The 14,426-nt window shown below is 38.0% G+C and overlaps 1 protein-coding gene across 2 annotated transcripts in view; it reads right to left on the reverse strand.

Annotated features, from left to right (window-relative positions):
• Positions 1-4,421: 4,421 nt before the first annotated feature.
• The window catches only part of LOC139937845 (tropomodulin-2-like), a 106,795-nt gene continuing 96,790 nt past the window's right edge, over positions 4,422-14,426 (reverse strand). For both annotated transcript variants that reach the window (XM_071933192.1, XM_071933191.1), the window contains exon 10: positions 4,422-9,980. In XM_071933192.1, coding sequence (XP_071789293.1) covers positions 9,949-9,980 — 32 coding nt within the window. In that variant the 3' untranslated portion in view covers positions 4,422-9,948. The remainder of the gene's footprint in view (positions 9,981-14,426) is intronic.

Genomic DNA, 14,426 nt, shown 5'->3' on the forward strand with positions numbered 1-14,426 from the left:
TGGAGGAAAGTCAAAATAAATTGAACGGGAACAAAATAAGCGAAACGGGTATAACGGGACTGGGAAGAACCACTAGCAGGACCCGCGCGTAACTAGAAAACATACTAGATGGGACCGACAAGTAAAAAGAAACAAGAAAAAGACGGGCAAGTGTACGGTTTATAATTAATGCACTAAAACTAGAAGGTTCGTCGTGATTCAGGGTGTCCCTCCACTTTACCCCTCCCCTCCCCCCTTTCACCACGCTACTTGCAAATCTATATACGCAATGATTTCTAGCGGGCGCCGCAAGCGGGGTATAACGGGACTGGAAAAGAACCACTAGCGGGACCCACGCGAAAATGGAACACATGGGCATAAAGTGGCAAGCAAAGAACAGTTACATGTACATCGCAGGGACGAAGGCTCACAAACAGAGGCTCGGTTATGGGACGGAAGAGGGAAGGGGCTCAAGGTGGGACAGGGGACGGGGGAATTGCAAACAAATTAATTGGGCCGGGTATATAATAGGCCTATGGGAAAGGGGAAAACAAATACCTATTTACAATATGGGATAGGAAAGTAATAAACTGAACGTGGAAAAAAACGGGAATGGGAAAGAAAAAGCGGGACCTGCGCGGCGAAACTGAAAAATATTGATGGGGAGATCGACAAATAATGAGAAACGAAAAAAAGCGGACAAGTGTATTTGATTACACAAAGACGCTGTGATTTGTGTTGTGACCCTGCCTTCCCTGTAAACAACACTACATTTGCGGCATTTTATACACTATGATTTCTAGCGGGGTTGCCAGGCTTCGCGCGGCATCCCGCGAGCATGGAAGAACTACTGCTCATTGGGAGTAATTTCTTCTCAAATAAATTTGACGAGAAGATCAACCTGCATCGACCCTCTAAGAAATCTTCTTCTTCACTGCCCTCCAGCACCAACAACAAGGGCAGGAAAAGCAACCAAGGGTCTTTTTGATGCTCCTACCAGTACAAATTTCGTTGCCCCAAGATCATCAACCTTTTGCCCCTCAATGCCTTTATTCAACCCAAGCATTTCCGGATGGAAACGCTGAAAACTGTCTAACCACCTCTCCCTCGGGGTTGGTGGCCACTTCCTTCGACTTATGAGATGCTTACCTCCATGTACCTATTGACGCAAAACCTACCAGTTCCGATGCCTCCCGGCTTGGCCTCTCAACTGCTCCAAGGGTCTTTACCAGAATCACACAAGCCGTTGCTGCAGCTGTACATCAACAACAGATTCACATTTTTCTGTACCTGAAAGATTGGCTGATCGTGGGCCCCACTCACTCTCAGATGCTCTTCGAAGCTTAACAACGACCATAAAGCTTACACAGGAACTAGGGCTCATCAACATAGTAAATTTTTCTCTAGTTCCAAGCGATCGCGCCAAAGGCTAACCAAGTTCCAATCTGAGCTCACCAATCAAGGAGCTTAACTACCCAGAATGGCTTGCACTTGCGCATTGTAAATGCCTTTGTAGGTATCTAAAGTGAGTATTTTTCTGATACACATAGGTAGGCAGTGGTAACCAGTGTATCCCACATTGGTAGTCTATCACATTGGTTCCCTGCCGTGTAACAACCAGTGAACTACCACATTGGTACCAATGTTGTCACTTTGGTAACCAGTGTAACCTCATTGTTAACAATGAAACCACATTGGTGACCAATGAAACTACATTCAAGTGGCCAATGAAACCACATTGATAACCAGTATATCCACATTGGTAGTCTATCACATTGGTTCCCTGCAGTGTAACAACCAGAGTACTACCACATTGGTACCAATGTTGTCACTTTGGTAACCATTGTTACCAATGAGGTTTCATTGGTAACAATGAAACCACATTGGTGACCAATAAACTACATTCGAGTAACCACATTGGAAACCAGTGTAACCACATCACATTGGTTACCATTGTAAACACATTAAAACCACTAAGTAACCGTGTGTTGCCAAATTGGTAACCAGTGTAACAACCAGTGTAACCACATAACCAGTGTAACCTCATTGGTAACAATGAAACCACATTGGTGAACTATGAAACCACATTGGTGAGCAATGAAACCACATTGGAAACCAGTGTAGTTTCGAGCTTCTCTATGGAATAACTCAAGATTGAACGTTGAAACACGACAGATAGGGGAACCTTGGTGTCAACTCACCACAGACCTTTATCTACGAGTATGTAAGCTATTATAGCTTACATATTTGTTGAGAAACAGCGAAAAGCAAATGTCATTTTTCAACTTTAAAAACTTTGTCATGACGTCATCATTAAAAATTTGTGGCGGTTTCATCTACTCACTATTGCCTACGTACATAGTAAGTTTTAAGTTTGTATATGCTTTCCTTTTGTTCAAACTTGCTGGACATAGCAAGTTGCTAGACATAGAATTTTTGTTTATTACAAAAACACGGTGTTCGGTTGAACGTTAAGTGATAATGTAGTTCAAATACATTGAACCATAAAGATGACTTTTTATACAATGTATCGTTATTTTATAGTCATCAGGCACTAAATTACAATAAATCAAAGTTTAAAATTTGTAAAAAATATGGCGCAAACTTTTTGGGGAGTTCCCAACAGTGCTCTCTTTGGTCCAATGAAAGAGGGCACTGTTGGGAATAAAGATTTCACAAACATCAAGCGCCACGTTTCCCAACAAAGTCTCGCAACAAACTGGAGGTTGAAGTTTTCTTTTTCAAAGAAAGTAATTTCTCAGCCACACAATTGAATTTTTGCTTATTTATGTGACAACTGAAGAAAAGACACACAACATTGACCATTTAACCTTGACTTTCGGTTAAACAGGAAGATACAAATAATTGTTTAAAGAAAATCGTACAACTAGCTGGCGCTACCAACCTGCGGCTACTTTCATAGTTTTAAGACACTGGACACTATTGATAATTGTCAAAGACCAGTCTGCTCACTTAGTGTATCTCAACATATATACAAAAGAACAAACCTGTGAAAAATTGAACTCAATTTGTGATCGAAGTTGCGAGATAATAATGGAAGGAAAAAACACCCTTGTCACACGAAGTTGTGTGCTTTCAGATGCTTGATTTCGAGACCTCAAATTCTAAATTGTGGTCTTGAAATCAAATTCGTGAAAAATTACTTCTTTCTTGAAAACTACGTCACTTCAGAGAGAGCTTTCTCACAATGTTTTATACTATCAACCTCTCCCCATTACTCGTTACCAATTATGCTGATAATTATTTTGAGTAATTACCAATAGTGTCCACTGCCTTTAAAACTGTTAGTGACCTATTTTGACCTTGCTTTCGTTTAGAACCGGGTTTTTATCGCGAGATAAGATAACAACTAAACCTCACAATTCGGAGTGGACTTAATGATGGCATTGTGGCAGTCTATGTAATGATTCTAAAACATTTAAAGGAGTTATCAAATCCGTAATGTACAACATCCCGTGCCAGATGAGCCAAACTTTTAAAGGGCTTCCATAAGGTGCAACATAAAACCAAAATAAAACCAAAATAAAACCAAAATAAAACCTGATGCCAATGTCACGCAAACATTGCAATTGTGAAGAAACAGGAGTTGTTAAAAAGTGATGCAAGTTTAATTTTAAACTAGACATTTAGAGTTTGTGAACAAACTTGAGAACTTTGGTTTCCAAAAGCCTGGGCCCATAATGTATAGATTGTCAAAATAGCTTATGTGGTTGAGGAAATATGAACTTATGAAATATTGAAGACTGTAGAACAGACTAACTAACCCAAATGAAAATGTATGTTGACAGTGCCTCGAACACAGACTATACACAAAGCTCACATCATGTCGCAACCACTGGAGCGCGACTCTGCACCGCATACACTACCAGTACACGTGTTGAACGTGTAAAATCTTAACGCTTGAGCAATGGGGAACTTTGTAGTTCTTTATACATGAATTTTTGAATTTTTCAACCTCAATTTTAAACCAGAAGACTCGGTCAAAATGGGGTCATGTCGTGAGGCGTTTACGGAGTTTTCAATGACGGTTCTGATGATGTATTAATTGTAAGAATCCCTCATGAGAATCAAAAGTTATGATTTTTTGAAATAATAAACTTTGAATTGTCATAACTCAAGATTTGATGACGTCATCATGACGTAACTACACATTTTTCCTCTCCTAATGAATATCGCACTTAATGCAAAGTTTCAAGTTCATTTGAGTTTGGAAATGTGCTTTTGTTAGCAGACAAGGGACGGACAAAAGAAGATGAAGATGTAAAAAAATCTATATAAAAAAAAATAACAAAAGGTGTTCAGAGCTATGCTCTGCTCCGAACACCTAAAAACAAACACACACAAAAAGTGTTCCAGGTGTTGGCAATAAAAGATTTTCAGGGCTGTTGGCCCGAACAACTTATAACAGGTGCAAACCTGAATGACTCAACAGAGATTGAACAAGCCTGTCTCTTTATTAAAACATGATAGATTAGCATGATACAATAAAGAGTTCTAACTAAATACGACCTAAGTTACTACATACAGTTGTCCCACACACAAAAATTGTATTACTTGTATACCACAAAGTGAAAATTAAGTTAACAGTTATGGCTTCTCAATTATTCACAGGAGTCATCTATCCAGTGATAAACAGTTCCTCTAAATAAATAATAACAGTTTCATAACCCTTTATGTATGAACAATTTTATCTGAAAAAAAGTACATGGGTCGTTTGAATAAAAGAAGTAAATACTGACAATTACAAGCAAAAAGTAAAAGCATCAACTTCCAAGTAAGAAGCAACCAGTGTACTAGCATCTCCCAAATTCCAGATGAATTATTCTATTATTTTACAGCAAAGCATTCACTTAAGGCTCTTAAACTCCCATCTTAAACTCACACATACACACACAATCCAAACAGCATTTGAATTAACAGAGACATAGTAATCTACATGACAGTCATGAGATTTTGATTCTGACAACAGAAACCTGGTATTAAACCTTTAAGTTCATAAAATGCAGATCATGTAAAAGTAGCATTTTAGTAAATACTTGCCAGCAAAAGCTTTTACTTTATTTTGTTCATATGGATGGTAGTAAACACTTGAAATTTTCAAGTAAAATAAAATACTAATTTTATTCATACGGCCCATGGTTTTTGAAAACAATTTTGAGAAATTCTGTCCTCTTAAATTTGTCTTTTAACAGTCAACTTGGAAGGCAAATAGTTAAGTAAAAGTTTAAATGAATGTGAATAGTTTACAAGAAAAATCAAAAGTCAATTATGGGCACTTCAAATGACAAGTCTTTATACAATTGCACTTCTTATACTTACTTCCATACATCTTTAAAGGTTTCTTTTTTGACCCACCATATTCTGAATGAACTCCATATGCTGTAAATAACGTGTATTATTTGAGATCAAAATGTTACAAATGTATATTCGTTTTGGTTTTTGCCCATATGCACTGATGTGTGTTAGCACTCCATACTCTGGGAAAAAAACTGCTACTGTTAAGCTCGAGGGACAATTTTTGGCCAAGACCACACATTGCAAATCACATCCTTTGTGAAGGTTCTGAGACTATGAAATATTGTTTCTGCAGTGCAACCCCCACCACCAACACACACACACAAACACACACACCTGTTTTTTTTTACATGGGCTCTGTGGACATTCACGTCAGGTTGTTCTTTTAGTTTTTCAATTGTTTTTTCCTTTTGTTGAAGTTCTTGGTTTCAATGTGTAGGTGAGTACAATTATGTATAATGACAGAAAGAACTTGACCTGTAAGAAAACATATTGGCTATAAATATGAAACAAATTATAGTGAAACAAAAAATTCACAAAATAAAGAAGAATTTAATCTCCTTTAACGTGTTACTTGTAAATACAACTTTTTTATTTCATTGCTCATTGAATGTCCTTTTTTAGCCCTTAAGAACATTTGTGTATTCAAAATAAATATTACAGTGACATCCTGAATACACAAAGCCTCACTTTCAGGGTAGAAACTTTTGGTTTCAGGCAAACTTGATGTAAAATGGCTGGAGAGAACAAAGGTTGCTGAACATGTTTGTATTTTAATACAAAAACCTGCTTTGACATTGTAGGTTCCATCCAATATTTTTTATTTTGTTAACAACATGTAATATTTTGCCATGTTATGATTAGGGTTAAGAGTAGAGCCAGACACACTGTTTACTTGGTAGGCTCTCAATTCTTTTTTAATTGTGAAACAAGGAAAAACTATGCAAGCTTTTACCATAGAGCAAGGAACGGAAGGAGTTACAACTAGTCGTCTTCAAAGGTTCCATGTGTGTTACCGCGGGCGTATAACGACCAGCACTAATCGGCAGAAACATCTGCGGGCGCAATTCCTAACGAGCGAAGTATAAAGAACTAGGTATTATATGTCTGTGGTTACGCCACAGAAAAATACACAGATTGCATTGCGTTCAAGCGTCCTTCTCAACCAACGACAAACGGCAAGGCTGATTTGAGCTATAAATAACGACATTTCAATGATTTTGGCAAACAAAAATGCAATAGGAATTACCTCTTTGTAATATTCTTATAAAACAAACACATATCAGTTGAATAATTACGGCTCTCTCAATCTTCTTAACCAAAAATATCCTATGCGAAATTGTACAAAAGTGAAGTAAAAAAAATAGAAAAAAGATCATTTTATATTCCCCTTTTTCAGTTTGTGTCTAATTGTGTCTACCGTTCAAATGCATATCCCTCGCTAGGAAAAGCGTTTGCAAACAATCTCAATTCATTTTTAACGGCCGGAGACCACCGACATTCTTTTCATGATCAAACAATCAGTACCACATATTTCATAATATTCCCGATCAGCAAAACCTAACAAATGTCATAATTCATCACAGGAAAGGCCGATTTGTTTGCTTCAAATTCAGTCAAACGCTCAAAGTCTACAGTTTCTAATGTAGCATTGTGCGCATGCAACGTTGGTGACATTGTTTACTGCGCACGCGTTGAACTTGTGTGTTGCTACTTTACCACTCCAATAATTATGAATGGAAAACGACAAAATACCAGCGACAGCAGCGAAAGGCGGTAACAAACATGGGGTACAAAGAGCTCGCTGCGGTTGGAATGTGTACAGCCTTTTACAGGCGCTGCGGTTCACATCCATAGTGTTTCCACTGGAGGTGGATGCAGCACTAATCGGATTAATTTGAGCTTCGGGGATTAAGACTGGAGTTGTAACTCCTTCTGTTCCTTGCTCTATGCTTTTACCAACACAATGAGTTAAAGGCAGTGGACACTATTGGTTATTACTCAAAATAATTATTTCCATAAAAACCTTACTTGGTAACGCGTAATGGGGAGAGGTTGATAGTATAAAACATTGTGAGAAACGGCTCCCTCTGAAGTGACGCAGTTTTCGAGAAACAAGTAATTTTCCATGAACTTGATTTTGAGACCTCAGATTTAGGTCTCGAAAATTTGAGGTCTCGAAATCAAGCATCTGAAAGTACACAACTTCATGTGACAAGGTGTTTTTTCTTTCTTTTATTGTTATCTTGCAACTTCGACTGAAATTTTCAGGTTTGTTATCCCATGCATATGTTGAGGTACACCAAGTGAGAAAACTGGTCTTTGAAAATTACCAATAGTATCCAGGGTCTTTAAGAAAAGAGTTGTTATACATTTTAAGGCTATTTCTTATTATGAAAATTATACTAGTAATTTCTCATATAGCTAGATTTTTGTGCAAGCATTGTTGGAAGAAAAAAAAATAACTAAATCTTATCCCACTTTCCAATACAATAAACAAGCCAAATGTGACATCTACATGTATAATCTATTGATCCTCCACCAAAAGAATCTTCAAATTCCTTGTGTATATAATTTGTTTTAATAAACCATGATAACCCATATTGGCAGCAAGTACATCTCTATGCTCATGACACTTGAGCCCGTTTCACACAAACAAGCTTTTTAAACTATGGTCGTTGGGAGCGAAATCACATTCCCATTATATAATCACAAACTTGTGTCGTGTGAAATGAATCCCTGCGAAGAAATCACCACGGCGTGTACAATCGAGCTCGAGACCTCCAAAAATCGCAACCCTGTTTAGAATTGCCGAGATCACTTGTGTGAAACGGCACACAGTAGATTACCAAGGTCCCTGGTGATTGCACAACGATCATGCATGCACAAACCATTGGGGTTTCCTTTCTTTATGCACAAAGTTTTAAGCAGTAAACACGTCATTACCTCATGGAGAAAGGTCGTCTATTCCAGGTATCCAACAAAATGGTGTCCGCGGCACAAATTGCAAATTAGTTTATTGTATTGCTTTCCTCAAACCATAGAGAAATGCCAACTGTTGTCCTTTCCCTATGCTCAAACAAAGTTTTTTCTATGACCAAGAAGCTATCCGATCGAGGACTTGAATCTTGCTTTTCCGATTCCAATTTCATACAAAATGTGTTCGGATACATTTATCTTTGGAGTCGGGACGCTGAGAAATCGTATAGTTGTTATCGTTTTGACAATTTCCTTGACATCCCAGCGGCTTCACGTTGCAAAACACGTAATGACGACACCGAGTGTCATTTTGATTGCAGCACAAAAAAATGGGGGAAAATCTGTAAATAGACTTGACAGTCAGTCCTTTTTATGTTCAACTAAAGCATACACATCGCGCGCACTGCTCATACAAAACACAAGTAGGACTGTTCCTTACTCTACTACGGAATGTAGTGAGAATTTGGTTGTGATCAATTGCTGCAACATGTAAAGTACATGTACTTCGCTGCAAATCCTCCACACATGCAGGTTCTGGCGATATCAACATCTACGTAACAATGGATGAATCCGTTCGAGAAACACTCTGAGCGTCTTTTAATGCATGCAATAATAATGGTGTGGACGCAAACCCGTTCGCTCATCCCCTGATTTTTAATTTTGAACTTGGAGACCACATATTTTTGAAGTGAAAAATCCGGAAGATTCTTATGCCTGGAAAACACATTGTAATTGGTGCAACAAGATCTATGGTAACCTAAAGCAAATACATGACACTAAACGGACACTGACAGAGCACCAGCGAACTGATAAACAACACCACAGTGCGATCTCACATAAACAAGGGACGTCGGGAACGCAATGTGCGTGATCGTGTGAATGTTGGTCATGAAATCGCAAACAACCTTTAAGACAGACAACTGGTGGCCACAACAAGGGACGTTGGTCTTCGGCTCTCGTGTGAAAAGGGCTCTAGATGTATAAGCAGCCACATTGCATTCTTCAAGGGTCATAGAATACGAACAATTAAAGTCCTAAAATTTAAGTGGCAATGGTTACAAAGAAAAGCATAATTTCTAAATCTTTATCATACTAATTATAAAAAATTTCAGTCCTAAATGTGAACATGAATAAACAGGCTGAGAAAATTTTGAAAACAGAAATGGGTAAGTTTTCATTCACTTCAATGTATAGCTTACTGGATAAGTACTTCGTAAACACTAAACAGTGCATCTACACTTACCTTAATTATGAAAAGCATACATTATGTCTACATGTATACATGTATATTATATGTAATAAGTAATGACACAAGCTAGTGTGCCTTCATTATGAGGTATTTACATAATGACATTTAATGAAAGCTATTGCTGCTGCCTTTCATAGTGAGGTACATACTTTGCAACAAGTCATGCACACCAAATCTGATGTAAATTTGGTCGCTCCTTAGAGTGTAAACACTGCAAGAGGTTTCAAAAAGAGTAGTCAATACAATGTTTTTTCATCATTAACTATCAGTTTAGTTATAAAAGCCTTGATAGAAATGATTGTACATATTTTGAGTATTAAGTGCACTGCAACCTACACTAAATAAACAACACTTTCTAACACAAAGAAATTTCTATTCCATCCAACTTGCCGACTCTTGAAGTCCCCAAAACTGTTCCCATCGGCTCACTTGCTGCTATTGACACGTCCTTTTCGCACTGTGGTATAAAGATTAAACGGAAGGAAATAATATTGAAAACACTATTAAAAACATCTATGTTCCTACTATATGTCAGGCGAGTTATAAACAAAATACAGGATTTGTAACGATTTACAAAGTTGATTGTCATACGTTAAGATTATGGCTTTGTGATCATGACTGGTCTGAACAAGTTTTGTAATTCTCTCCATTAAGCAATAGAGACCTACTTTCCCCAGCATATAAATCAATGTCAGCGAGCATTCAAGTATGGAAAAACTATACCATGGAAGTGTTACAGATACAAAGTCAAACTTAAAATAAAAAAGCCAAACAAATGGTCAACACAAGCATAATGAAATCCCTGAAAAAATTCAACCTAAGTTTTTGGTACTGTGACGCATACAGAATGACATGTGAAGTCATAACATACCATCACTGTAGACAGCATTTACCCAAACAAACCTCATCTCAGTTGTAATGCTATCTTAATCCCTTCCTACATCCCTAACTCGCTCATCTACCAATTTCAACAGTTCAACCATGGTAAGTCTTCAATCAACTGAGCGGAAATCAAGTGGTCCGGACTGTTGTCGGCCAACAATCCCAGCCAAGTTGATCTATCAATTCTCATTTTCCTATGAAATTGCATCATCGAGTCTGTTTCTATAAATCAACTCCAACCTCAACTTTAACCCTTCAACTAGTTGCACTAGCTTATAACTAAGCCCCACGGCTCCCATGGAATAATTTGAATCTTTTTTGTGATAAACCATAAGTAATAAAAGAAAAATTAAATAACAAGAGTAACAAGAGATGATAAGGCTGCCCAACTGTTTTTCCATTGTTCTCAGCATGGGCAGAGGTACAGGTAAAACTGAAATCCAGTACACCATGACCAGTTAGTGAACACGACTTAAAGCCGAGGGTCAAAGCCAAGGGTCACAGCAGAGTCAAAATTAACAGAAATTGCTTTAAATTAATTCGAACAACCATTGGTTTTTCCATTGTTCAAACACACACTAGAGAAAGAAACATGTTGGACAAGGCATTGAAAATATTTATAGTATTTTTAAATACATAACTATAAATATTTTATTCAGTATAGGTTTTCTCTGTAAATTTCCGCAAATTAGCAGCAAATTTAACCACCACGCTGTTCTTTTTCGCGCGAAATCAAATGCTACTGAAAAGGGTCATTTGATTTCGTTTTACGACAAGTCAAATGTACTGTTGCGTAATTTGCTTTAACAAAATATTCATTTAATTTAACAATTCATCAAAAGCATTCAAATTCACAAGAGTTTTTTGAGGCGTGTGTTTAGTCATTAACTTCCATTTTTTGGCAGTCAATTCTGGAAGTTGTGCAGTCTAAAAAAACGCTTGGTAAACTTTTTGTACCTTACTAATGTTAAAGGCATGTGGTTCACCTTTTGACACTTGAACATACATTATACGCCAAGATGTCTGGTACGCCAACAGATTGATCTTTGGCGAATATTTACACGAAAAACAGGAAAACATTTAAAAAAAAACATTCAAACACAATACAATTTGTGACCCGCTACGTGAAAATGAGTCAGATGTTGACAATTGGGTGTCACAAGATAGTTGTTCAATTGTGTGTTACCTTTGGTCTAATTATAATGCTAAAGATTGAAATAAGATTGAAGATTGAAATATGAAGTACATTATAACAAAGGATGAGGTCATGTCAATCTATCCTGGATGAAGACAAAGTAAACGCATTATCCGCATAAATGGATTATTTTGTCCCGACTTTTGAGCATAGTTTTAATTCAATGGGCTATGTCATTGTATTAATTTTATTATCTCAACTGCACTGAGTATTTCCCCGCTAAGCCAAATAATAAGGGTAATTACCTAGTGGACTAAGTAAAAATATAACACACTGCTATAATTACACAGTATTTATGGGAGAGAGGAACTTCTTCTACTTCGCACCAAGAAGATAGAGCTGTCAAAAGAGGTACTCTCACGTCTTCGTTTGATGAACATTTTGTCAGATTGTGATGGGCCAAGTAACGACCGAATGTACAGCACAACTCATACTCAATCTCGTAGTGGACAAAAGCGGGGTAAGCGTGGTGGACTCTTAACCAGATTGCGTCAACGTAACCACAAACCTCCCCTCCCAAGTATGTTTTTAGCTAATGTTCGTTCACTCAGGAACAAAATTGATGAACTTTTCTGCACTATTCATAATCGGAAAGACTATCGGGACTGTTCAGTGTTTTGTTTCACTGAAACCTGGTTGGATTCAACTGTCCCTGACTCGGCAGTTACACCCTCGGGATTCACCCTTTTTCGATCAGATCGTAATTTTACTGAAGTGGGTAAATCTACTGGAGGTGGTTTATGTTTCTTACTGAACAATTTGTGGTGCACCGATGCCAGGATTATTTCACACTCATGTACACAGGAATTGGAGACTCTTATCGTGAAATGTCGGCCATTTTATTTGCCGAGAGAACATAATTCGTTATTAGTGGCTGCAGTGTACATTGTACATACCACCCGAGGCAAAAGCATCTGCGGCTATTGACCAACTTTCTACCATTATTACGAAGCATGAGAACGCGAACTCGGGTGTTGTTTTCATTGTTACCGGGGATTTCAATCATTGTAACCTAAAGAAGGGGTTACCGAAGTACTACCAGCACGTGGACTGTAAAACTCGTCAAGATAAAACTCTGGACCATTGTTACACAACAATCAAGGCGCTTATAAATCGTTAAAGCGAGCTCCTCTTGGTAACTCGGACCACAATATGGTACACCTGGTTCCAGCTTACAGACAACGGCTTAAATCCAATAAACCAGTAAAACGCCTTGTTCCTTGATGGACAGATGAGGGCGTTCAGCAACTACAAGCCTGTTTCGACTGCTCTGATTGGTCTTTGTTTGTAAACAGTTCAGCTGACTTGGATGAATGCACAGATGTCACAATGGGTTACATCAAGTTTTGTGAGGAGATGTGCATTCCTAAGAAATCAACAACTCGTTATCCTAATGACAAACCTTGGTTTGACGGTTCAGTGGACAAGGCACTCCGCTCAAGGAACATGGCATTCAAACGAGGGGACAACGCATCTTGGAAACAGGCGAAATACGCAGTCAGGAAGACAATTAGTGACGCTAAACGCCGTTACCAAGGGCAACTCGAGGACGGTATCTCTTCTACCAATTCCAAAGAAATGTGGAAGAGTTTCAATAAAATGACTGGATACAAGCCCAAGTCCGTAGGTGTAACATCTAATGATCCGTTATTGCCAGACCAACTGAATGAATTTTATGCTCGTTTCGATCGCCCTTTGGACAGGGCAACAATGCCTAATAGCGATGACCTTCTTCCTCCATTTCAGGTTTCGTTGGACGATACCCGCCGCGTCTTGTCCAAACTAAACGAGAGGAAGGCTCCTGGTCCGGATGGGATTTCCTCTCGCCTTTTGCGATCATGCAAAAATGAACTGTGTGACATTCTCTGTATTATTTTTAAATGGTCATTGAAGATTTGTCATGTTCCTAAGGTATTTAAACATTCATTTGTCATTCCTGTGCCCAAGCATACACCTGTTTGTTTAAATGATTACCGACCAGTTGCTTTGACGTCAACTGTTGCAAAGTGTTTAGAGTCTCTGGTACGGCAATATATTTTAGCTAATATTCCACCTGCTCTTGATCCTTATCAGTTTGCTTACAAGAAAAACAGATCAGTAGAGGATGCAGTGTCTCTCGCATTATTTAATGTAACACGGTTTCTGGATCGAAAAATTCCTAATTATGCCAGACTTTTATTTATTGATTACAGCTCGGCCTTTAACACGATTTCGCCTTTTCAATTATATGACAAGTTGACTCTTCTAGGGTTAAATGTTAATCTTTGTAAATGGGTTTTAGACTTTCTATTGGATCGTTCTCAGATTGTCAGAGTCGGAAATAATTACTCCAAACCCTTGGTTTTAAATACCGGGATGCCACAAGGTTGCATTTTGTCTCCTTTGCTGTACTCGTTATTTACATACAACTGTGTCAGTACTTCAGCCAGCAATTTTATGGTTAAGTACGCTGATGACACGACTGTATGTGGATTAATTACGAGACATCGTACCGAAATGAAGTACAATCTATTGTTAACTGGTGCACTGAGAACGATTTAGAATTAAATGTCAATAAAACACAGGAATTTGTTATTGATTTTCGCAAAAATCCTGCAGCTATTGCTCCCTTGGTCATTAATGGTTCTGAAGTGGAAATAGTGAAATGTTTTAAATTTCTAGGTGTACATTTATCATCTGATTTGAAATGGGGATGTAATGCAGATTCAATTGTTAAGAAAGGTCAGCAAAGATTATTTTTCTTGAGACGGCTGAGAAGCTTCCATGTCAGTCAGCCACTTCTGTTGAAGTTCTACCGAGCGGTGATTGAGAGTGTCTTGACACAAT

Source organism: Asterias amurensis, chromosome 5, assembly GCF_032118995.1.
Source record: "Asterias amurensis chromosome 5, ASM3211899v1".
In the NCBI taxonomy this organism is placed as follows: Eukaryota; Metazoa; Echinodermata; class Asteroidea; order Forcipulatida; family Asteriidae; genus Asterias; species Asterias amurensis.